The sequence below is a fragment of the Carassius auratus genome, unplaced genomic scaffold (assembly GCF_003368295.1).
Source record: "Carassius auratus strain Wakin unplaced genomic scaffold, ASM336829v1 scaf_tig00214400, whole genome shotgun sequence".
Lineage (NCBI taxonomy): Eukaryota > Metazoa > Chordata > Actinopteri > Cypriniformes > Cyprinidae > Carassius > Carassius auratus.
Window position 1 is genome coordinate 422,283 of NW_020527643.1, and position 26,775 is coordinate 449,057.

At 37.5% G+C, this 26,775-nt stretch overlaps 1 protein-coding gene across 2 annotated transcripts in view; it reads right to left on the reverse strand.

The window, feature by feature from the left end:
- The window catches only part of LOC113091948 (CUB and sushi domain-containing protein 1), a 546,185-nt gene that overhangs the window by 286,133 nt on the left and 233,277 nt on the right, over positions 1-26,775 (reverse strand). For both annotated transcript variants that reach the window (XM_026257629.1, XM_026257628.1), the window contains exon 3: positions 11,090-11,202. In XM_026257629.1, the coding sequence (XP_026113414.1) occupies positions 11,090-11,202 (113 nt within the window). The remainder of the gene's footprint in view (positions 1-11,089; positions 11,203-26,775) is intronic.

Consider the following 26,775-nt stretch of genomic DNA (forward strand, 5'->3'; position numbering starts at 1 on the left):
GGCAAATAGATTACAATTAGTTGGGTGTAATGGCCCATAAGCCCCACTCTAAAGGCTGCTGGGAAACCTGCGGGATATACACGGATGATCTGAATGACAATGTGTGGGAGTGTCGATGAAATAATGTTGCATACTTTAACATTCAAATGCTCACACAATAAGTGAGGGTCTGCAAGACACCCTTGATTTCTGAGTATATGTAATTCATTAGATGTGGCCTTGAATGTCATTTTACTCCAACTGTTGCAAACTTGCTGACTGAGTTAAATCACATGCTGACAAAATAACAAACTAAAATCTGCAGTTGATGGTAATTCATTGTGCAACTGAATGCCAGGGGTGGATGATTCAAAAGTTAAATACCACAAAAAATAAACAGTAAAAAAATATTTTAAAATAGTCAAGGTATGTATTAAAGACCATTTTGCACTAAATATGATGGATTATGAAAAACGAAAAAAAAAAAAAAAAAAAAAAGTAAGCACCAGAATAATAATTGACAGTAATAATTGCCTAAAGTAATAAATATCCTATAATTTTTCATGTAGAAATTTCCATTAACATTTTTAATGGTGACATTAATAAAACAATGAATCAGAGTTTTTTAATTGGTCTATAGAAACTGATAGATTTATTAAAATCCATATTTACAACTCTAAAAAACACATATATATATATATATATATGTATGTATATGTTTGCACACCCACTGAAAAGTATACATGGTTTATAACTTTACTGAAGTTCAGCTAATACACATAAAACCAAAGCAACGGAAACAAACCATATACCCAACTTTCACACATTCCAATAACCAATTACACTGTGGACTTAACTACAGCAAACAGTTTTCAAAATCAATCAAAAGCAAATTTTGCATTTAGCCTGTAAAGCCTGAAATAACAGACATATTTATATAATTCAGAGACCAAACCTAGCAAAATATGCACTGGTGCACATAATTGGTGCACAAAATGCATACAACACATGAGTTGTCATTCTATTTTCCCCCAACAATTTATATTACAGGGAGATAATGTATGATCTAATGCAATACAATTAAGACAGAGAGAAAGATGTAGATGTTCCTCAAAAGCCTGATATAGCAAATTTGCTAGTCATAATTTAACATAAAAAAATATAAAATATAAAAATATATAGAAATCACCCACAATGAGGGGCCATGTATTTTAAACCTTTTGACCTCAAAGCCCTTTTTACTTGATAAAAAAAAAAAAACTATATATATATATAAAACTCTGATTAAAATTCCTTAAGTAGATTAAAGTAGATAAATCTGTGTGTCAAATACGATACTATTTATAGGGTTAATAATAGAACCTGTCAAAGAACCAGTGGAGTGCTGGTTGTTAGTGGTGATGAGAGTCTGTGAGACATAATTGCAGACAAAACTAAGAGTGGTACAGAGCATAATACCTCACACTGGGAGAAATATTTTTGTTGCACAGCACGTACAAAGCACACATTTTTAACACATCTGCATTCCGAATCAGTGTTTCTGTGTGATGACCATATGGTCATATGGTTTCAGGCACAGTCCTGACACCAAAAAAAAAAAAAAAAAAGATTATGGTAAATGTTTGAGATGTTGTTCAGCCTTCCAGAGTGGCTCATAGTTATCACCTAAAGAGGCTTCAGGCAAATCCAACGTGAAAGTTGACTGCCATAGTTTATGTTCATGATCGGGTTAAAAGAGACAAGAAAGAGAAAGGTCTCCTTATAATTTAGATAGGTCGACCAGAATAGTGACAAAAATGATCATTCATAAACATAAGGACTTGAGGTGAAAGCACTGGAATAAAAAAAAAATACCTACTCACATCCCTGATAAAATAGAATTACATCCACTTGAGTCTGGGGTTCCTCTTCTTAATTCTTAGATCTAGTTTCCCTGAGCCTTACAATCAACCTAGTGAGGACTAGCAAACAAAATTAAACACTGCAAGACAAAGACAGTATTTTACCAAACCAGAGACAGCAGCTCCTCAGAGTGTTTAAATACACCACTACACTTAAGACTTCAATTCAACCTAACCTAACCTAACCTAATATAATATCTAGGGCTGGGTACCGAACTTCGATGCCTTTATGGTATCGAATGAAAAACTTAGATACTATGAGTTTATCTTTCGGTGCCAAAGTTCGGTTCCAAATGCCAAGCGGGCGGAATTTTTTTTTTTTTTTTTTTTTTTTTTGCCAAGCGGCTGTGTCTGTGTGAGCTTGTAGCATATGTGCATGTAAGGACCTACATTTGCCGTGATTGGCTGTCCACCACCACGTGACGTGACGGGGAGCATTTCTGAAGATACTCGCAGTCACACAACACAACTGTAGTTGTTTTTTCTCAAAACGTTTCCGTTTTACAATGCCAAAGAGGTCTAAAGTGTGGCTACACTTTATAAAAGTGGATGCCGAGTCAGCAAAGTGCAACATATGCGATAAGAGTATTGCAACCAAAGCCGGTGTTAATGAAGCATTTGTTTGGATGAGTGTTTTACCCTCCCTCCCTGTTTAGTTTGGTCTACTCCATTGTGTATCTTGAAACACACCCCCTTTCACGTCGTCTAAAAAAACTGAAAGAGAGAGACAGGAGGCCAAGATGGCGCCATTCCAAGCAGACATGCTGCGTTCTTAATCCTCAGACATCATCGTGATTTACATGCAATAAGTGAGGAAAATTAAATTTCTCTTCCTATTCTGCTAATGATATTATGGATTAACATTAACTTTGTTTGAAAATTCGGTCATATGGGCAAACGCAAAGCGAAACATAACTTTGAAACGAGCATGGAGAAAAATGGAAATATCGCTCCATCCCAACTCTTCGCATCATGTCCCGATGAGGCAATGCTGACAGATTTGTCCAATGTTTCTACTGAATCCGTCGAATCAGAGAAAGTCTTAGCAACTCCTCTACCTTGTACTCCAGCTAAAAGCCCAGCTGCAAAAAAAGGAAAGATTACTTCTCCTGATTCTGACCTTAATAAGGTTATGGCCGCTATCCAGTCTCTCTCGGCAAAATGTGAAGTTATTTTCGAAAAGGTTTCTTCTATGGAGACAACGGTGAGAAACACTGATCATGCCATGGCTTTCATGAATGAAACTGTTGAAAAATTACTTAAAGATACCGCTAACCACAACGGGAGAATTGTTGCGCTGGAAAAGAAGACCATAGATCTGAGAGAGGAAAACAAACAACTCAAACTTCAACTACTGGAGGCGAATAGCTATCGACGAAGATGGGGGCTGAGACTGCAGGGGATGAAGGAGGAAGATCAACAGGAAAACACTCGGGATCTGGTGATCAACATCCTTGGCAAGATCTCTCCGAAAATTGCTGGAAAGCTACCGGAGGTGGTGGATTCCGTGCACAGAATTGGAAAGAGGAAAGACGGTAACAATGCGAGAAGCATAATCATTCAATTCAGCATGCGTCACTATCGTGATATCGTATGGAGAGATGCAAAAGGCTCCAAGTTTCTGAAGGACGCCCATCTCCGTCTAAAAGAAGATTTGTCACCTGATGAAAGAGCGGTTCGGGCCAAAGCTTGGCCCTTGGTTCAGAAAGCCAGAGAAGAAGGCAAAAGAGCGTCATTCATAGGTGCCTTTGCTTACATTGAAGGTAAAAGGGTTAATGTTGACGTTTAGTTACACTGAGTGACAATGGACACAAACTGATAGTTGTTTGAAGTTCATTAGACATTTCATAATCCCTAACAACTCAAAATGTGATTGTTGTAATATTTGTTGACATCTTGTTGCATGTAAGATCCCGATGGGTCTATTTATTTCTTTGTTACGAGAAACTTAACCTTATTTGGGAGGTCCTTTTCTCTCTTATTTTTATTTATTTATTTTTTTCCCTCATTGTTCTTTCTGTTGGATGACAGCTTTTAATTTTGGGAGATTAGATCTTATTTCTCTTAATGTTAGAGGACTAAGGGATATCGATAAAAGGAAGGCACTTTTTCTTTTCGTTAAACAAAGGGAGGCTCAAATTATTTTGTTTCAGGAAACTCACTCTTGCGATAATGATATAAAGTTTTGGAAGTCACAGTGGGGTGATTCTGCTTTTTTTTGTCATGGAACAAACCATTCTGCAGGGGTCGCTATTTTCCTCAATAAATTGAAAGGTGATATAGTGGAGATAATTTATTCTGGTGAAGGGAGATGGATTATAATAATATTAAATATTGACAATACGAAATTTATCATTTGCAATGTTTACGGTCATAACAAAAACATCTTAAATGTATCTATGTTTAAAAAACTTACTTTGATACTTATAAATCTAAAAAGTAAACACACAGATGCTTATTTATTGATAGGAGGAGACTTTAACGAAGCCCCAAATGACTCTGTGGATAGACACCCCTCAAAGAGCAGTACATCTAAGGTTTTTGAGTTGCTTTGTGATGACTTACAGGTCACTGATGTTTGGCGCTTTTTACATCCTCATGATAAGGAATATACATGGACAAATAATGCTCTTACTCATAAATCTCGAATTGATTTTTGGCTCCTTTCTACTAATGCAGTTCATTTTGTTTTGGATACTTTGATTACTTATGCTCCTTTATCTGATCACAAATTAATCTTAATTTCTTTAATTGGCAATACAAATAGTTGTAAAAGAATTCGTGGGTATTGGAAATTTAATAATAAGTTACTTTCAGATACAAAATTTGTAGATTGTGTTAAAAAAACTGCTTCTATTCTGGAGGATGAATCTATGAGCCATATCCAAAGATGGGAATTTTTCAAATTTAAAGTTAGACAACTGGCAATGCGTAGAGGTAAAGAACTTAAAAGGGTAAATTCCCAAAGATGTCAAGTTCTTCTTAATGATCTTGAAAAGTTATTGTCTAAAGAATATCTTAGCACAGAAGAGGAAACTTATTTATCTGATTTGCAAAATGAAATAGATGATCTTTACCTTGATTTAGCCAAAGGTGCCTTTATAAGATCCAGGGCTAAATGGTTGGAAATGGGTGAGAAAAATACGAGCTATTTCTTTTCTTTGGAAAAAAGAAATATAAAAAGAAACTCTGTAACGGCTTTAAGAATTGATGGTAATATTAACAAAAACCCCTCTGAAATAAATAATTATGTTTATTCTTTTTTTAATAAATTATATAGTTCAAATTATAATGTAAATTATGTGAATTCCTTTCTTCAAAAAATTAAACATTACATTCCAGTAATTTCAAATTAGTTTAAAACGGTTTGTGAAAAGGACCTTACTGTAACCGAACTTACTAACGCAATGAAGTCTATGAAGAATGGCAAATCCCCTGGCTCAGATGGCCTAACCATTGAGTTTTATGCACACTTTTGGGAAACTATCAAGATGCCACTACTTAGAATGTACAAAGATTGTATTATTAATGAAGAATTAAGTACTTCTATGAAACAAGGGCTCGTCACCCTAATACCAAAACCAGATAAAGATCTTCTCTCACTTGACAATTGGAGGCCAATCACATTACTAAATTTAGATTATAAAATTATGTCATTAGTTTTTGTCAACAGGTTTTATGCCTAAACGACATATAAGCTGTAATATAAGACTAATTTTAGATCTCATAGATTATTCACATCATATTAATTCGGATGCAATCATACTATTTCTAGACTTCTACAAAGCGTTCGACACTATTGAACATAAATTTCTTTTCTTGACATTAGAGTTGTTTGGCTTTGGTGATAACTTTATCAAATTTGTTAAAATGATATATAAGGACATCAATAGCTCGGTTCTTTTACAATTTGATACTTCTAATAGATTTCCTATTAGTAGGGGAGTGAGGCAAGGTTGTGGAATCTCTCCTTTTTTGTTTGTTTTAGTTGTGGAACTACTCTCTTTGAGTATTCGCAATAATCCTGATATTAAAGGGGTGTCCATTTTTGGCCGTGAGATAAAAATTTCACAACTTGCGGATGATACAACCCTGTTTTTAGAGGATACAAATCAGGTTGGTAAGGCTCTTGAAACAATTAATGCATTTTCAGAGGCTTCTGGTCTAACTTTAAATATTCCTAAATGCGAAATTCTTTGTTTATATGACTCTCTTGAAACTTCTGTGAATAATATACCCATTAAAGATAATGTTAAATATCTTGGTATTCATATCTCAAAAAAAATATCTCTTAGACAAGATTTGAATTTTCTTCCTAAAATAAAAAAAGCTAAAACAATATTTAACAATTGGCTTCAAAGAGATTTATCTTTTCTTGGTAGAGTTCTTTTAATAAAAGCTGAAGGTCTAGCTCGTTTTATATATCCATCTTTTTCATTATTTGTCCATGAAAATACCTGTAAACAGATTAATTGCTTATTATTTAAGTTTTTTTTGGAAAAACAAACATCAGTATCTGAAGAAACAGGTTTTATGTGGTATAAAAGCTGAGGGAGGTTTTGAAATGCTTGATTTTTTCGATGTTAATAATACTTTCAAATTGAATTGGGTAAAGAGTTGTGTCAATTTTCCAGAGTCTATTTGGTATTTTATCCCACACAATATCTTTAAAAAGGTGGGTGGGTTTAATTTTTTGCTCACCTGTAATTTCTCTCCTTCTAAGCTCCCTATAAAACTTTCTAAATTCCACGAACAGGCGCTGTTGGAATGGAAACTTTGCTTCGTCCACAATTTTTCCCCACATAAAGTAAAGCTATGGAATAATGAAACTATTCTTGCAAAGAACAAGTCAATTTTTTTTAATAATTGGCATGAAAAGGGAATTGATTATCTTTGTGATTTGTTAGACCCACAAGGGAATTTTTATTCTTATAATGATTTCATGTCTAAACATAATTTCCCTGTCATTCATAAGGAATTTCTTACAATGGTAAAAGCTATACCAAATGGTCTTGTTCATCTAATGAAATGTCATTTATCATTTGAAGAGATTGTAAAGAGTGAACAGAAATTTCTGATTGAAGACAAGAGTATTTACGACCCAAAATGTAGTAATAAAATTATAAGAAATGTGTTTCAGTCAAGAAAACGAATTACCCCGAGGGGGAAATTTTTTTGGAATTCTCTGATAGAAAATATTAATTGGAAAAAAGCATGGCTCTTGCCTTACAAATTTTGTATCCCCAACAAGGTGAAAGAACTACACTTAAGAATTTTGCATAATATATATCCCACTAATGAAATCACATCTAAATTTGGTAATGTTAATTTGAAATGTAATTTCTGTAAAAGCAATACTGAGTCAATTGATCATCTTTTCTTTAATTGTTCCCTTGTTAATCAATTTTGGATGGAATTGTCAAAATTCCTTGTTTCAAAACTAAAATTAGATATTGATTTTGAAATGAGAGATGTAATTTGTTATTTTTCTCACTGTAATCATAAAATAGAATATATTGGAAACATATTTATTCTATTGGCAAAATACTTTATTCATAAATGCAAGTTTGCTCTAAGAGAACCCAAATTAAATAATTTTCTATGTGACTTCAACTACTTAATTAAGACACTGAAAATAATTAAAAACAAAAAAAGTGTAAAACTTTTGAAACTGTATGATGTTTTGTTGAGTGAAATGTAATTTGATGTAATACCCCCCCCCCCTTTTCATTGTTTTCAATATTTAATATATTTACTGTCTTCCTTCGTTTTTTTTTTTTTTTTTTTTTTTACTGTCATCCACTGTCATTTCATTGTTGTAATTGTTCAATTTTATTTGTATGTGTTGTTTGATTGTTCATCAGCAAATTAAAAAAAAAAAAAAAAAAAAAAGACAGCGAATTTCTCTGAGCAGCAGGCCACTGTATACGTTCACTTAAAACATAACCGACTGTGTTTACGAGAATACTTGCAGAGACAATTATTTTGATATAATTGTGTGTGTATGTGTTCATTCAGAAGTTACGATACGCGAAAGATGAATTCATTCTCTGTACGCACATTGTCTGAAATGCTTCTCGCACTGCGTGCTTTCAATGAGTGAGTGCAAGCTCCGAACGCGTGCGAATTGTTTAAAATGCTTGAATCAGCAATATTTAGAAACAAGTGCGAGCAGCATTTCAGAAACGTTGCAAATGTTGTGTGACTTGAACTGTAAAGCACATAAAGCTGTCGTTTGAGTTTATAAACTTCTATTTCATGCATGATTTTATGGATCTGATAACTGAATGCAAAGTGTTAGTTCTAGAAGAATGTTTGTGTCTTGATGAGCATGTATCCCTCACTAGGAGTCGCAAAATGAACAGCTGCTGTTCTTTTTTCTTCTTCTTTTTTCAACGGTGGATCAGTTGGCCTATTGGTTAAAATCCCCAAACTGTTTACTTAAATATTAAATTAATAGATGACATCAAAACAGGGGCGTTTGCGTTATGATGTGGTGGGCTCCTGTGGGCCAGAAAGTCTTTTTGGTCCCAGTCCGCCCCTGAATGGCGCACCCCTATCCAAAAAGCACAACCAGTTGTATTAATAATGTTATCCTGAGCGTGAAGTGTTACCAGATTTGTTTTAATTAAGGTGAGAAATAAAAGTTTTGTGTTTAATGTATTTGTGTTGATGTTGAAATGGATTTTAAAACATGGTATCGAAAAAGGTATCGTTAGGAACCGGTATCGAAACTGAGGTATCGAAATTGGCACCGGATCGAAAGATTTTGAACAATACCCAGCCCTAATAATATTATCTAAAATAAAATAAAATAAAATAAAAATCATGATTCATGTACAATCTAGTCACAGCCCCAGATGGCATCCTCACAGACCAGTCTGTTCAATGACTGTCTCATGCATATTGCAAACAAAACTGGAGAGTGCTAGCAGAAAATCAGCAGTTCCGATAGGATTGGTTGGCTGTACTGTACAAAGGTTGCAGGACTCAATGTGAATCACTCTGCCCAGAAACTGTGCTGATACAATGAGTGCTTCTCTAGTTGCAGAATTTGACTATAAGTTTGCCAGATTACTGTTTTCAAATCTTTGACTTTTGCTTGAGGCACTGAGTAGCTAATAAACTAGATATCAATGAGCAGAACTGCACATACTGTTTTGTTTTCTAAATTCTAAATGTTAAATAATCAGTACCTATCACATTTGGGCGCATATAATTTTTTTTACGCTTTTATCTGTGTTTTCTGTACAGCTAGTCACAAACAGATTCATTTAAAAAAAAATTGAATTCATTGAAAAGTTATCTCTTTTTATTTATTCTGATGGTTATGACTTACAGTTAAGGAAAATTAAAAATTCAGTATCTCAAAAATATATATATTTATTCAAATATCAATAAAAAAAAAAAAATTACAAAACAAAAATGTTCAAGATTTCCAAAGCAGGTTTAATTATGCACTCAGGCGATCAGCCTGTGTCACTGCTGAGGCATAATTGAAGCCCAGGTTGCTTTCTGCTCCTCTGTATTGTTTGTCAGATGTTACTTATCTTCCTCTTCACAATACCCCATAGATTCCTTATGGGGCTCAGGTCAGACGAGTTGGCTGGCCAATCAAGCACAGTAATATCATGGTCAGCAAACCACTTGGAAGTCCTGCTGCAAAATGAAATCAGCATCTCCATAAAGCTTATCAGCAAATGGAAGCATAAAGTGCTCCAAAATCTCCTGGTAGATGGCTGCATTGACTTAGGACTTGACAAAACACTAATGGACCAACAGCAGCAGACGTCATGGCACCCCAAATCATCACTGACTTTGGAAATTACACACTGGACTTTGGAATCTGTGCCTCTCCAGTCTTCTCCAGACCTTGTTTCCAAAAGAAATGCTAAATTTACTTTCATCTAAAAGAGGACTTTTTTACCACTGAGCAACAGTCCAGTTCTTTTTCTCCTTACCCCAGGTGAAATTCTTTGATGTTTTTTTCTGGTTCAGGAGTGGCTTGGTTCTAGGAATGAGACAGCTGTAGACTTTTTACTTAAGAAGTCTGAGTGTGGTGACTCTTGATGCGCTGACTCTGGCTTCTGTCCACTCCTTGTGAAGCTCTCCCAAGTTCTTGAATCTGATTTTCCTGACAATCTTTCCAAGGCTGTGGTCAACCCTGTTGATTGTGCACCTTTTCCTACCACACTTTGTCCATCCAGTCAACTTTCTATGAATATATTTTGATACAGCACTTTTTGAACAGCCAGCCCTTTCAGCAACAACCTTCTTTGGCTTACCCTGTTGGTGTTGATAATTGTGTTCTGTATCATTGCCAAGTCAGCAGTCTTTCCCATTTTGTGGCTGCATATTCTTAACTAGGCCAAAAGGTACCCAGTAATTATATTCAAAATTAATCAAACTAATCAAGCTCAAAATGGAATATTCTTCTTTTTTGAGTTATTGATTTTTTTTTCCTAAGCTAAAAGTCGTAACCATAAGATAAAAAAAAAAAAAAAAAAAAAAACTCTTGAAATATTTCAGTTTGTGTGCAATGAATCTAGAATATAAGAAATTTTGCTTTTTTTATTTAAATTACAAAAGATAAACACCTTTTCCTTGATATTCTAATTCGTCATATACTGACACTTTTGACAATTCGTCAACATCCTACGCACATGGCACCCTCTAGCGTCAATATTAGACGCAGATAAATATGGGCCAGAAGGCCCCTAGCGGTCTAACCCTAACCCATAATCTGCGTCTAATATTGACGCTAGAGGGTGCCATGTGCGTAGGATGTTGGCGAAATGTCAAAAGTGTCAGTATATGACGCCTTGGGATGAGAATGCGTTACCTGTATCTAAAATTACCCTCCTCTAAACAGCCCATTAAAAAAAAAAAACTTTGGGTAGTCATTTTAATGGTCAAACTTCCTTCTCCTCTCTAAGAGAACAGTTCTTGTCAGGAAAAATGCAGTGATAATAACCAGATTATGCCGATAGTCAAAAGTCTGGCTATTCACCTATTGTGTGCCATCCTGCTGGCAAAAATGCAGATGGCTACACCATAACTATGCAAATGCACCTGGGGCAAGAATCAAGAATGGTAAAAAACATAAAAATTGCTGATACTTATAAACAAATTATAAGCAATGATGATCAACACAAAATAATCATTATAGGCTTGAATGGTAAAAAAAAAAAAAAAACTGTGTTTCTTACCTTCATAGATTGCTTTAAATCCTTGGGCACTCACTGCAAAATCTGTAGTAAACCACAGCGCCAATATTGAACCAGAACTCACGATGGGTGATGGCAGCATGAATCCAGACAACCTGAAATGAAATGAAAAAAATATATATAAGTGTGTTATGTAAGTTTATCTTTATAGTGTTAGAATTTGATTCAGCATATACATTATTTGACATGAAAAGAAACCAATAATTGTTCAATTCATTCCTGCACTTTTTTAAAGTAGTTTACACTTTCTTTGTCATGTTTTTACTGAGAAGGAACAAATCATCTTGGTTGCCCTCATGGAGGATGAGCAAACTTAGCTGCCTTATGATTCCACGCTACTGCCTCACCTTTGACACCATTCTAGTGAATTATATGACAATAATAAGCTTAAGATAAAATGGGGGTCCTACGTAACAAAGACAAGACTCTGTGATTCTCACGGGAAGGATAAAACAATCTTTTGATTTTCATTTTTTTGATGAAAGCGAGGAGAAATAAAATGGTCCCATTCCTCAGAGATCATGAGCTAAGTAGCAGCAGTTATCTGACTCTAACACATCAGCTAAAGTTAATGGAATTCTCTAAAGATGATTCATGTTATCTCAGACCAGCACAAAACCAGAACAGAGCACAGAATATTTCTTGTTTGAGCAGTAATCTCATTTCTTAACTAATAACCATTTGCAAACATCAAGACTATCATTCACTAGAATTTTTTTATTGCTTAATGTCCTTTACTGATCTTCTATAGCAGAAACACAATGGTCATCTCAGCTGTTTTAAGTAGAGATGTTCCGATACCCTTTTTCTCTTCCCGATACCGATTCCGATACCTGGGCTCAGGGTATCGGCCGATACCGAGTACTGATCCGATACCTGGGTGTGTATCTGTATATACAGCTGTATATACTACTAGCCCTGTGTAAATTGCTAGAATTCTTTTTATGGTGTGCTTCAGACAGATCCCTCAATAAAACATGAACAAATACATGGTGAACTACTGTATTTATTACAGTATTTTTATTATCTAACATGAATTTGACAGTATTATTTATTTTCATATGCAAAAAAGAACTTGCATATGCATATGCAGCCAAAAATCTAACACCGCAAACTAAAAAAGGTATTTAAGTTTTACAATATAACTGTATAAAAAAACTGCAACAAATAAGTCTAGGAATATAAAAAAAAGATCTATTAATCAGATAATCTCTTTACAACAAAACAAGTAAAAAACAAGCAACCATCTAGGCATAATTATTATTATTATAGAGACGTATTATTATTACTGTAGGCTACAACAGTAGCTTTATATATTGTCAATTTACTCATGTAAACCAAACATTTATTTTAATGGGCTGCCATGAAGATCTTTGAGTGTCTGTGTTTATGATATGACAGTATTCTCAAATGAAACGGTAAATTCTCATGAAGTGACGGTTTATGCGTTCGTGTCCTCATGACACACAGCAGAGACTACAAAACAGCGAGCTCTCGCGCATCTGTGCCAGTCACCCACAGAGATGTAGATTTTGCGGGAGTAATATTTAAATAGTATTTTGCAGTTTAATATTCACAGACACTAGTATATATTCGGCTACTGTCTGGAGCCCTGCGCTTTGACTTATACGGAAGCGACTGAACGCAGCTGCCGGTACTGAATATACTCGAGAGTCTGTAACTACCGGTACTACAGAGACATACTGCTAACCACTGATCTATAATATAGTAGCGGCTTCACTGTCTTTTGGCAGTTTAGAATGTGATGAGTGATCCAGTCATATATAGATAAGGGCTGCTAACGCGTTTTCATTTCTTCTTCGCTGCTCTAAACAGGAGTTGCTTGTGGCAACACAGCACAACTTCCTGTGTTTTCAATGCATTTTGAGCAGCGAAGAAGAACCGTGCAGCGGTTAGGCAAAGCTTGCGGTCATAACTAGGTCTTTTTTAAGAAAATGGTATCGGATCGGTATATGGGTTCATGTACTCGCCGATGCCGATGCCAGAATTTGTTGTGGTATCGGAGATATTTCCGATACTAGTATCGGAATCGGAACAACTCTAGTTTTAAGTTAACCAAATGTTTCTTGTAAAATTAAAAATTTTGAACAGTGATTGTCACGATGTAGGCATAAATGTATGTAAATAAATTTGCTTACATAATTTACTTTTAGAAGAGTTCATTATGAAAGCTATTTTCGAAAATGAAAATAGGGAATCGATTTTAACCAAATATGTACACTATTAATTTAAAAATAATTAAACAATAAAAAAATATAGATGTAACAAAACTCACAAACAAGAAGAAAAAGAAAATAAAGAAATCCAAAAGTGCAGTATGCCTTGCGAAAGCTAGACATAAAATACCATAAATTTTACGCGCCTATAAGACCCAGATACGTCGAAAGCGACCTCTTATGCTGCGTTCACACCAAACGTGTATAGATGTATGGCACGGATGATTTCAATGTTAAGTCAATGTAAAGACGCGTTTACGCGCGTCTGGAGGTCTAGCGGCACAGTAGACATGAATTCGCCTCAGTCACGCATCATGCAGTTACAGGGGAATCTCAGTTATGAAAAGGACCATTGCAACCTGACAGCGACCGGCTTTTGTGATGGAAAATTGGCAGCAATACCCCCACCTTGCGTAGCTGTACCTGAATGTCCCTGGGACATCAGTGCGGTCGGAGCGAGTCTTCTCAACAGCTGGACATATAGTGAATAAAAAACGCTCTGCTCTGGACCCCGAAACTGTTGATGGTAACACTTTAGAATAAGGTTCCATTAGTTAATGTTAGTTAACTACTTTCGTTAACATGAACTAAGCAAGAACAATCCTTCTACAGCATTTATAAGTCTTAGTTGATGTTAATTTCAACATTTACTAATGCATTATTTAAATCAAAAGTTGTGCTTGTTAACATTAGTTAATGCACTGTGAATTACCATGAACTAACAATGAATAACTGTATTTTCATTAACTAACATTAACGAAGATGAATAAATACATTAATAAATGTATTATTCATTGTTTGTTCATGTTAATTAATACATTAACTAACATTAACTAATGGAACCTTATTCTAAAGTGTTACCCTGTTGATCGACTTGTTTTCCTGTCCAATAAATTTGTAATGGCCCTAGCCTTTAATTATGTCGGTTAAGTTCCATAAAAAAACACACATGGCCTGTTCTCAAGTCCATTTAAAGTTTCATTTTTTTTAACAGTTGTTTGAAATGGATTGAATCATTATTTAAAATAATCTTGGAGATTTTTGAATTGCCTAAATCATAAATACACCCGGGTTGAAGCCTGCAGTGATGTTTTTCTTTTGTTATGGCAGCCGTCCCCTCTGCATATATATTTTTTCAAGAATGTTGCACTCCTGTTGCTGTTTGATATTCTGCACGAAACTTCATGCTAATGAATAAGAAATATTGCTGACTTGTGCGTTTCCAGCGCTCTCTTTAAGTTTGTCCATTATTTGACGTTGAAAAAGGAAACATCTTTTTTTTTTTTTTTTAGACGAGGAAAATCGATTTTACAACCGATTAAATGAAGACTTGTGTCTTAAAAATCGAAAATGATTTTTTCACAAAAGTGACAGCCCTAAAAGCTATATAACTAGGATTGTGGGACAAAACAGTCCAACATGTTCAAGAGATCATCAGAGTTATACTGAAAAACATATCCTAGGTGATATCAAGGCCCAGTTTTACGAGAGTCCTTCTCGTACTGCTAGATTTTCATTTTAGGGAACAAGTCAGTGGTTACATATGTAACCATGGTTCTCCAGGGGAACGCACCACTACGATGAAATGCTTTGAGAACGACTCTGCATGACCACATTCTGAAACACATGTGTAATCAGTCCAATAGAGCATAAAGTGTGAAGCAGAACTGTACCAACTTGGAGGGTGTCTGGTTCTTGAGTTACACAACTTGTCCCTGACCTGTTCATTATATCCCTTTTTTTTTTTTAGTTACAAATTATTCACGCTAGTTGCCAGTTATGTTCTGCCTGTATGTATACTCTAGAACCTGTGTCTGCCTAAGACATAAACCAAACCCACCTTGATAACGGACCTGACACCTGAGCCCAGCATCACCTCGGAGCCTGAACCCAACAGTGAGCATACTGCCCAGGTGTGTAAGTCGGCAAGAAAGTAAGTCCATTAAGTAGGGCACCTTAGAACACAATGCATTTGGCAGATGTTTCCACGCTGTCATAAAGTCTACTAAGGGAACCAGCCCCTCGAGGCTGGACTATGATGTGGCTTGATGAGTCACTTCAGTGCCCTGAAGCAGACCGCTGGCAGGGAATGACAAACCTGACAACTCTACCACCCTCACTTGAGGTGACGACCGTTCTTGTGCTGTACTCTTGCCGGGCTGCAGCTGGAAAGTTTGCTCATTAGAGCCCACTGAGCCCTGAAGCACTGGGGGAGGCAGGTTTGACAGCGTGGCTCCTTGAGAGCACTGAGGAGAATCAGGCACAGTTTTCCGAGGTGTGTACCTCTCCTCCCCAGGAGGGTCTGCCTTCAGGGCCCTTGAAGCTTATGGCTCATGGCATCAGGACAGTCCTTTTAGTAAAAATAATGGAAGACCCCGACAGAGAAAGTCAACCCCCAAGCTCTTGCTGCAAGTGGTATTGTTATGTGATGGTATGATTTACGATTCTCTGTTTCTGGGTCTGGCGGTATGAGGAGCTAGACAGCTGAGGCTGCTCCCACTCAGTAGCCCCATGGACCTGGGAACAGCAAGGAAGGAAATTTTGGAATCCTGCTGCCTGCTTTCGCACCTCCGGTATCCTCTCGATAACATTGTGTACTGCATCGCTGATGAGACCAGGACAACTAGATGAGCCCCAGATACAGATGCCCTGTAAAGCTGTATGACTACCGGAACAAGGCCATGGGAAACAAATTATTCTACTGAAAATGAAACTGCTGTTTTTGTCCCCGATGGAGTTTTGGTTCCTTGCCGCTGTCGCCTCTGGCTTGCTTAGTTGGGGACACTTCATTTACAGCGATACTGTTGACTTGATTGCAAATGATTGCACATATACTATTTAAACTGAACTAAGCTGAATGATGACATCACTGAATTCAATGATGAACTGCCTTTAACTGCCATTTTGCATTACTGACACACTGTTTTCATAATTAATGTTGTTTAGTTGCTTTGACAATATTTTTTTTGTTTAAAGCGCAATATAAATAAAGGTGACTTGACTTGACGAGATCATAAGGCGAGAGCGCGGCATACAGCAGCAAGATAAATTGCATGCGATATTTAATGCACATCTTGTCATTAAAGCCGGTTCTGTAATCTGCGGTAAATCTCGACACTTGCGTGATTTCACATAGAGCAGCATTAACTACATGGAGCCATTGTTCACTGACAAGCTGCACCAAACCACAATTATATTGTGTTCCTGTAGCTCAACTGGTAGAGCACTGCGCTAGCAAGCAAGCAAGCTCAAGGTTGGGGGTTCGATTCCCCGGGAACACATGATATGTAAAATTTGATAGCCTGAATGCACTGTAAGTCGCTTTGGATAAAAGCGTCTGCTAAATGCATAAATTTAATTTTTAATTTAATTTAATTTAATTTAATTTATATTTTGCTCATGTTTAGCGCAGCTTGTCAGTATGGGAGATTCGCATCATGGATTTGCAGCTGACAAATCTGTAGCAAATGAGTGATGCTATTATGTCAATATGGACCAACATCTCTGAGAAATGCTGCCAACACCTTGTTGAATCTAAGCAACACGGGCCAACCCGGTACTAGCAAGGTGTATCTAATAAAGTTGCCAGTGAGTGTGTGTATATGTGTATACACATGTCCCGAGCTCTTGTCAGCGTTGCCCTGGAAATCAAGGAGGCACACCTACACCTGCTCGTCACGGGCTGAGCGACCACACCTGTGCCTCATCAAGCTCTGGTTACTTAAACCCAGCAGGCAAACACAGGAGTGAGAGATGTCTCTGCAAGACTCGGCTAACACCATCTTGCATTTTGCCCACAGAGAGCAGCGTGTGACCGCCAGCCCCACCGCACATGGGAGAGCACGGACCCACACTGCACCAGCGCACCAACTCAGAGTAAGCAGAGCACCGAGCACCAAACCGCCTCACATCGACGACATTTCACTACCCCACTTTTAATAAAATCCACCCTTCGGGGAACTTACTTTCATCCTTGAGTCGTGCCCTTCTTCACCCCGCCACACTGGTGGAGAATGTGGGCAGGACAGTGAAGAGGACACCAACGCTCCCTCCCTACACAGCGTTTCTACTATTGGACTGTTTTTATTTTATTTATTTTTTTCTTCTTCTCTCCACGCTCCTTGTCTCACGCATCTTCTCTTGTTCCCCAGGTGGAGCTCCTCACCCAACGATGGAAGAACTGTTGAAGCGGTCGGCCGGGCTCAACCCGCTAGCCTCTCCCATTTGGCTCAGCACTGGTTACTGGCCGGGGGTCCCACCATACACCAGGTAGCACCTGCTACCCTGGGGCCATTCCCCTCTGTAAAGCCACCAGGAAGGCCATTGCCCAGGAGCTGTTCCTCTTCTTCAGTCGGGTCGGCATCCCCTCCCAGATTCTGACTGATCAGGGTACCCTGTTCATGTTCTGGATGATGGCAGACGTCTGCAAGCTCCTGAAGGTCCAACAGCTCCGGGCCATGGTGTACCACCCCCAGACCGACGGGCTCATCGAGTGCTTCAATCGGACCCTTAAACAGATGTTGCGCCAAGTGGCGGCCAAAGATAAGTGGGACTGGGACCAGATGCTGCCCTTCGTGCTCTTCGGTATCCGAGGCATCCCTCAGGCCTCCACAGGCTTTACGCCATTCGAGCTTCGAACTTGCCTTCATCCTCGTCCTTCTATTAGTAAAGTAGAATTAAAATAGAATATAAAGTGCTAATTATAAAGTATATATAAAGTGCTAATCTTTATTTGAATTAGAGGGTCAAATAAAGATGGAACAAATGTGTTCTTAGTCATTTCTTGAAGATGGCTAAGGACTCAGTTGTCCGGATTGAGTTGGGCAGGCCATTCCACCAGGAGGGAACAGTTAATGAAAAAGTCAGTGAAAGTAATTGTGTGCCTCTTTCAGATAGCACAATAATACACTGTTCAGTTGCTGAAAGCAAGCTTCTAGAGGGCACATAACTCTTTAGGTAAATGGGTGCAGAGCAAGTGCAGCTTATCATCAATCACAACTCCAAGGTTTTTAGCTGTTTTTGAAGTTATGGTTGATGAGCCTAACTGGATGGTGCAATTTTGATAAAGTGATAGGTTTGTTGAAACCACAAGCAGTTCTGTCTTAGCCAGGTTGAGTTGAAGGTGATGGTCCGTCATCCAACAAGACATTTCTGTTAGACATGCTGACATGCGAGCAGCTATTATCGGATCATCAGGATGGAATAAGAGGTAGTTGAGTGTTATCATCATAGCCATGATATGAAAAGCCATGTTTCTGAATGAAGGAACCTAGTAATGCAATACAGACAGAGAAGAGGAGTGGTCTAATAACTGAGCCATCTTCATCAGTTTGACAACACAAGTGTTGCAAATCATCACAACACATGCATATAACGAAACGCGCTGCAAAACATCACAACACATGCATATAGCAAAACGTGCTGCAAATCATCACAACACATCCATATAACAAAACACGCTGCAAATCATCACAACACATGCATATAGCGAAACGCGCTGCAAATCTTCACAACCCATGCATATAGCGAAACGCTCTGCAAATTATCACAACACATGCATATAACAAAACGTGTTACTGTGACCCCCTCTCGCCTTCAGAACTACTTTAATTCTACGTGGCATTGATTTAACAAGGTGCTGAAAGCATTCTTTAGAAATGTTGGCCCATATTGATATTATAGCATCTTGCAGCTGATGGAGATTTGTGGGATGCACATCCAGTACACGAAGCTCCTGTTCCACCACATTGTCATGTTCAAGAAACCAATCTGAAATGATTTGAGCTTTGTGATATGGTGCATTATCCTGCTGGAAGTAGCCATCAGAAGATGGGTACATGGTGGTCATAAAGGGATGGACATGGTCAGAAACAATGCTCAGGTAGGCCGTGGCATTTAAACAATGCCCAATTGGCACTAAGGGGCCTAAAGTGTGCCAAGAAAACATCCCCCACACCATTACACCACCACCACCAGCCTGCACAGTGGTAACAAGGAATGATGGATCCATGTTCTCATTCTGTTTACGCCAAATTCTGACTCTACCATCTGAATGTCTCAACAGAAATCGAGACTCATCAGACCAGGCAACATTTTTCCAGTCTTCAACTGTCAAATTTTGGTGAGCTCGTGCAAATACTTCACAAATTCTTTGCTGCATACCTTGGTTGTAACGAGTGGTTATTTTGAGTCAAAGTTGCTCTTCTATCAGCTTGAATCAGTCGGCCCATTCTCCTCTGACTTCTAGCATCAACAAGTCATTTTCGCCCACAGGACTGCCGCATAATGGATGTTTTTCCCTTTTCACACCATTCTTTGTAAACCCTAGAAATGGTTGTGCGTGAAAATCCCAGTAACTGACCAGGTTGTGAAATACTCAGACCGGCCCGTGTGGCACCAACAACCATGCCATGCTCAAAATTGCTTAAATCACCTTTCTTTCCCATTCCGACATTCAGTTTGGAGTTGTCCAAAAAGCTGTAAAGCTTCTTTGAAACAATCCGTATTGTATAAAGCACTATATAAATAAAGGTGGCTTGAAAAGATATGTAAATAAAAATAAATGTTGGGAAAATAAAATGTCACATTGCCTTTAATAGCCATATTCATTCCATTCATTCAAAATGTATGTAGCATGTTTAGTTGTGTAAAGCAAATTCCAAAGGTCCCATTGTTTTGTCCAATTCATACTTTATTTTTCTTTTCTTCATTGCCTCCATATTACATTTGTCACAAGCTCTAGGGTACCTTTGGCTCATATAATTTTTTTAACTAATGGTTCTTTTTTTCCACAAGGAAGACTCATTCCCTGAACCGAACCCTCCCAAAAATAGTCTACACAGAGTGAATCAGGAATTGGCCACCAGGTGAAACATTCGTCATCCTGTAAAAGGGTGAACACACCACCGGTGACAACCACTGGTGTAGTCACAATATATTGGTAGATCCATCACATGGCTCGGCAAGCCCCAGCTCTCCTTGACTTGTGGTTCAAGTGCATCAATCATGAAGCAGCAACTCTCTTTGTCTGCCATAGAATAAAATTCCTGACAGAACTCCATTTGACAAGCCCACAACATTTTCCTACATCTTTCTGCTCCTAATTCTTCTGAGAAGCTAAGCAGCATTAAAGGATACTCAAATTGTGTAGCCTAGGAGCCATTTATAGAAAAGTGTTTTGGTGATAGACCCATACCATCTTCACCGTATCTTATTGCATTTGTAAGTTAGGGGCCAATCTCCGTGGGTGTGTAAGCCCAGATGTAAATGTTGGTTATACCTGAGCTTGACATGAGCATTTTTCTTTCTTTCTAAATTTCAGTTCAAAATAATAATAATAATAATAATAATAATAATAATAGATAAATACAAATAAACAATATAAAAAGCAATCAAAAAAAAAACTAAATGTGGTTTATATAATATGCTTCCTAAAATTCATACAACTAAAATGTTGTGTGGGAAGTACTTTTAATTTATCACTCCATTTGCATGAATTTGTCTGCTATGGTCCTTAAGACTTCAACATATGTTGTACATCTTTTTTGGTAAATGCGGCATAAACAGTGAAAAAAATGTAATGAATACACCATGTATTAAACAAATGGTTTAAAGAATGCGACACACCCTTCTTGCACTGAAGCAACTCAAGAGTGACAACGCTACAACACTCATATTATAATTAACAGAGCTGTTGACACGGCATTAATTGACATGCACACCTAACAGCCCCATTTATTATAAGGGGAGCATCAATTGCAGTGTAGAATGACAACCAAATTCTTACGGTGTTTTCACACCTAGTTTGATTGAGTGCTTAAAACGCTCTCAGAGCAGTTAAACTCTTATATGTGAACAAACCTAGTGATCTTAGACCCTGCTAAAAATAAAAAGTTGAGTATGGCCCGAATACAGTTCATTTATGGGCCCGTTTGTGATTCAGTTTCCTCATGATTTGTGAAAACAAAGTCCCAGTCCGCTTTTTTTGTGTAGGATAGTGACCAGTAGGGGGAGATAGAGAAAAAGTAGAGCAATGTGTTGGTGTATGAGGAGAGTAAATAAAAGAAGTACAGGTGCTGGTCATATAATTAGAATATCATCAAAAAGTTGATTTCACTAATTTAAAAGTGAAATTTGTATATTATATTCATTCATTACACACAGACTGATATATTTCAAATGTTTATTTCTTTTAATTTTGATGATTATAACTGACAACTAAGGAAAATTCCAAATTCAGTATCTAAAATTAGAATGATGATACTCTAATTATATGACCAGCACCTGTATGTTCACCTATTGTGCATCTGCAAATGTGTATATCTGATAAGATAAACATTACATCTGGTGATGTGGATTAAAGCTCTTGGATGAAGGCACTTTAATAAAGTGAAAGTGACGTGACTTACAGCCAAGTATGGTGACCCATATTCAGAATTTGTGTTCTGCATTTAACCCATCCTAAGTGCACACACAGCAGTGAAAACACTCACATCGTGAACACACACCCAGAGCAGTGGGTAGCTATTTATGCTGCAGCGCCCAGGGAGCAGTTGGGGGTTCAGTGCCTTGCTCAAGGGCACCTAAGTTGTGGTATTGCCAGTCCGAGACTCGAACCCACAACCCTAGGGTTAGGAGTCAAAATCTCAAACAATTAGGCCACGACTTCCCTAATATGGATTGTTCTTTAAAGCATACTAAAAGGGAAATATCATCAACATGGTGATGGTGCTGTATCTACCTCCCATTAGCCCGTTAGATGTGTACACAGACCTCGCAAGCATTGGAGTGCGATGGGCAAATGAGTGAACAGATTCAAACTTTATTTGATGGCCTCCGGCATTAAAGATGATACTAAGAAACGTGTGCTCCTGAGTGGTTCAGATGTGCAAGATATATTTGCAACAATGGAAGACACAGGCGATGATAAAGAATATGAAGTCACACTGACAAGGCTGAACGATTATTTTAAGGTGAAGAAAAACATTGTACAAGCAGTACAAGAGCAGGGTGAGTCAGTGAACTTGTTTGTAAGCAGACTGAAGCAGTTGGCTGTAACGTGTGAATTTAGCGATCATAAAGATGATTTCATTCGTGATCAAGTCATTGATAAGTGTACCTCTACTGCTCTTAGGAGAACTGTCTATTTTGCAAAATATTGCCAGAACTATGGAAGCTGCAGACCAACAAGCTACAAAAATGGAAAAACCCACTATTAATGCTTTTGGAAAAGGCAAAACTTTGCACGAGACCACGCAGTCTGCTGAGGGCAAGCCACAAATTGTCTGCATTTTCACAACAAAGCAAAAAACATGCAATTCAACTAACATACCGTCATGGTGGCCATGTGGGACATTATGGGAAAATGTGTACTGTTGCATTAGGGAAACACTATCGCTTCTGTAGCAAAGAGGGCCACTTTGGAGCAGTTTGCCACACCAAAGCAGGGCTAAAAGTAAACCAAATGACAAGTAAGGTACCACACAACGTGTCATTGGACATCAATGGGTGTTCGTTCTGAAAGGAGATACAAATTATGCTGAAATGTGAATACTGGTGGATGGGATGCCAGTGACCATACTTATAGACTCAAGTTGTAACATTGTCAGGTCAAATGTGTTCCAAGCACTGCATAACAAAGGTCATACACAGCTAAAAAGCACATCCAAACAGCTATGTGCCTATGGATCTGATAAACCACTGACTTTGTAAGGATATTTCACTGCTGACTTTTTTAAGTTATCTTCCTGATGTATCCGAATTTCTTAGCATATCCAAAACCTCAGAACAACTTGATGATGTAACAGAAACTATGGACTCTCTCTTTTCTAGCACTTTAAATACAGTTGCTCCTTAAGGAAGGTTAAGGAAACCAGAATGACACCGTGGTTTAATGAGCATACTTGCATCCTAAAGAGAGCAGCCCAAAATAAAGGAGCGCAGCTGGAGGAAAACAAAACTAGAGGTTTTTCATATTGCTTGGCGGGAAAGTAACCTATCCTACAGAAAAGCATTAAAAACTGCTAGATCCGATTACTTTTCTTCTCTTTTAGAAGAAAACAAACATAACTCCAGGTATTTATTCAATACAGTGGCAAAATTAACAAAAAATAAAGCCTCAACAAGTGTTGAAATTTCCCAACATCACAGCAGTAATGACTTTTATGAACTACATTACTTCTAAAATCGATACTATTAGAGATAAAATTGTAACCATTCAGTCGTCAGCTACAGTATCACATCAGACAGTGCACTATAGACCCCCTGAGGAACAGTTCCACTCATTCTCTACCATAGGAGAGGAAGAATTGTATAAACTTGTTAAATCATCTAAACCAACAACATGTATGTTAGACCCTATACCATCTAAGCTCCTAAAAGAGGTACTTCCAGAAGTCATGGACCCTCTTCTGACTATTATTAATTCCTTATTGTCATTAGGATATGTCCCCAAAACCTTCAAACTGGCTGTTATTAAGCCTCTCATAAAATAAAAAAACACAACTTGACCCCAAAGAACTAGTTAATTATAGACCGATCTTGAATCTCCCTTTTCTGTCCAAGATACTAGAAAAGATGGTATCCTCACAATTGTATTCCTTCCTAGAGAAAAATGGTATACGTGAGGATTTCCAGTCAGGATTTAGACCGTATCATAGTACTGAGACTGCCCTCCTTAGAGTTACAAATGGCCTGCTCTTATCATCTGATTGTGGTTGTATTTCTCTATTAGATTTATTGGATCTTATTGCTGCGTTTGACACAATTGACCACAACATTCTTTTGCATAGACTTGAACACTTTGTCTTCATTAATGGAAGTGCATTAGCATGATTTAAATCATACTTATATGACCGCCATCAGTTTGTAGCAGTGAATGAAGATGTATCATATCAATCACAAGTGCAGTATGGAGTACCTCAAGGCTCAGTACTAGGCCCGCTTCTCTTCACACTTTATATGTTACCCTTGGGAGATATCATCAGGAATCATGGTGTCAGATTTCACTGTCATGCTGATGATACTCAGCTTTATATTTCTTCGCAGCCCAGTGAAACACACCAATTTGAAAAACTAATGGACTGTATAGTCAATATAAAAAACTGGATGACGAGTAATTTCTTACTGCTAAATTCAGAAAAAACAGAGGTGTTAATTATAGGACCTAAAAACTCTGCTTGTAATAACCTAGAGCACTGTCTAAGACTTGATGGTTGCTCTGTCAATTCTTTGTCATTAGTTAGGAACCTAAGTGTGCTATTTGATAGCAAGTGCTATTTGAAAGCCACGTTTCTAGCATTTGTAAAACTGCATGTTTCCATCTCAAAAATATATCTAAATTACGGCCTATGCTCTCAATGTCAAAAGCAGAAATGTTAATCCATGCATTTATGACCTCAATGTTAGATTATTTTAATGCTTTATTGGGTGGTTGTTCTGCACGCTTAGTAAACAAACTACAGCTAGTCCAAAATGCAGCAGCAAGAGTTCTTACTAGAACCAGGAAGTATGACCATATTAGCCCGGGTTTATCGCAAGTTTTTTTTCTCCATTCTGTCACCAATGGAGTTTTGGTTCCTTGCCGCCGTCGCCTCTGGCTTGCTTAGTTGGGGTCACTTCATCTACAGCAATATCGTTGACTTGATTGCAAATAAATGCACATACACTATTTAAACTGAACAGAGATGACCTTACTGAATTCAATGATGAACTGCCTTAAACTGTCATTTTTCATTATTAAAACATTGTTTCCTATTGAATAATGTTCAGTTGCTTTGGCGTAATGTATTTTGATATAAGCGCTATATAAATAAAGGTGATTTTCTACAGCGTCTAACACTTTCTACAGCGTCTAACACTTCAGTTTCATCCATCGCACCCAAAGATAAACTGCAGTGCTTTACAACCATAGGACAGGAAGAGCTAAATAAACTTATCACTGTAACTAAACCAACAACATGTTTATTAGATCCTGTACCCACTAAATTACTGAAAGAGTTGTTACCTGTAGCCGAAGAACCGCTTCCTAATATCATTAACTCGTCGTTATCTTTAGGTCACGTACCAAAACCATTCAAGCTGGCGGTTATCAAGCCTCTTATTAAGAAACCAAAACTAGATCCTAGTGTACTGGCAAATTATAGGCCTATTTCAAATCTACCATTTATGTCAAAAATTTTAGAAAAAGTTGTGTCTGCTCAAATGAGCACCTTCCTGCATAAAAATGATCTATATGAAGAATTTCAGTCAGGTTTCTGGCCCCACCATAGCACAGAAACTGCACTTGTTAAAATTACAAATGACCTGCTCTTTGCGTCAGATCAAGGCTGCATCTCATTTCTAGTCTTACTTGATCTTAGTGCTGCGTTCGACACCATAGATCATGACATACTCATAGATAGATTACAAAACGATACAGGTATTCAAGGGCAGGCTCTAAGATGGTTTAGATCCTACCTGTCCGATCGCTACCATTTTGTTTACTTAAATGGGGAGTCATCTCATTTATCATCAGTAAAATATGGAGTGCCACAAGGATCCATCATAGGTCCCCTTCTATGTTCAATATACATGTTGCCCCTTGGTAATATTATTAGAAAATACGGAATTAGCTTCCACTGTTATGATGATGATACTCAGCTATATATATCAACGAGACCAGATGAAACTTCTCAATTATCTAAGCTAACAGTGTGTTAAAAATGTAAAAGATTGGACGACAAACAATTTTCTCCAATTAAATTCGGATAAGACGGAGATATTAATTATTGGACCAAAAAACACTACACAGAATCTTGTAGATTACAATTTGCAACTAGACGGATGTACTGTTACTTCCTCTACAGTCAGAAATCTGGGTGTTATATTAGACAGCAATTTGTCTTTTGAAAATCATATTTCCAATGTTACAAAAACTGCATTCTTCCATCTTAGAAACATTGCCATGCTACGAAACATGTTATCTGTTTCTGATGCAGAAAAGCTAGTTCATGTATTCATGACCTCTAGACTGGACTATTGTAATGCACTTCTAGGTGGTTGTCCTGCTTCATCAATAAACAAGCTACAGGTAGTCCAAAATGCAGCAGCTAGAGTCCTTACCAGGTCAAGAAAATATGATCATATTACCCCAATTTTACAGTCTCTTCACTGACTACCTATTAAGTTCCGTATCAGTTACAAATTATCATTACTTACCTATTGGCCCTTAATGGTTTAGCTCCTGCATACCTAACTAGCCTTCTACCACGCTACAACCCATCACGCACCCTAAGGTCACAAAACGCTGGACTTTTGGTAGTTCCTAGGATAGCAAGTCCACTAAAGGAGGTAGAGCTTTTTCACATTTGGCTCCCAAAGTCTGGAATAGCCTTCCCGATAATGTTCGGGGTTCAGACACACTCTCTCTGTTTAAATCTAGATTAAAAACAC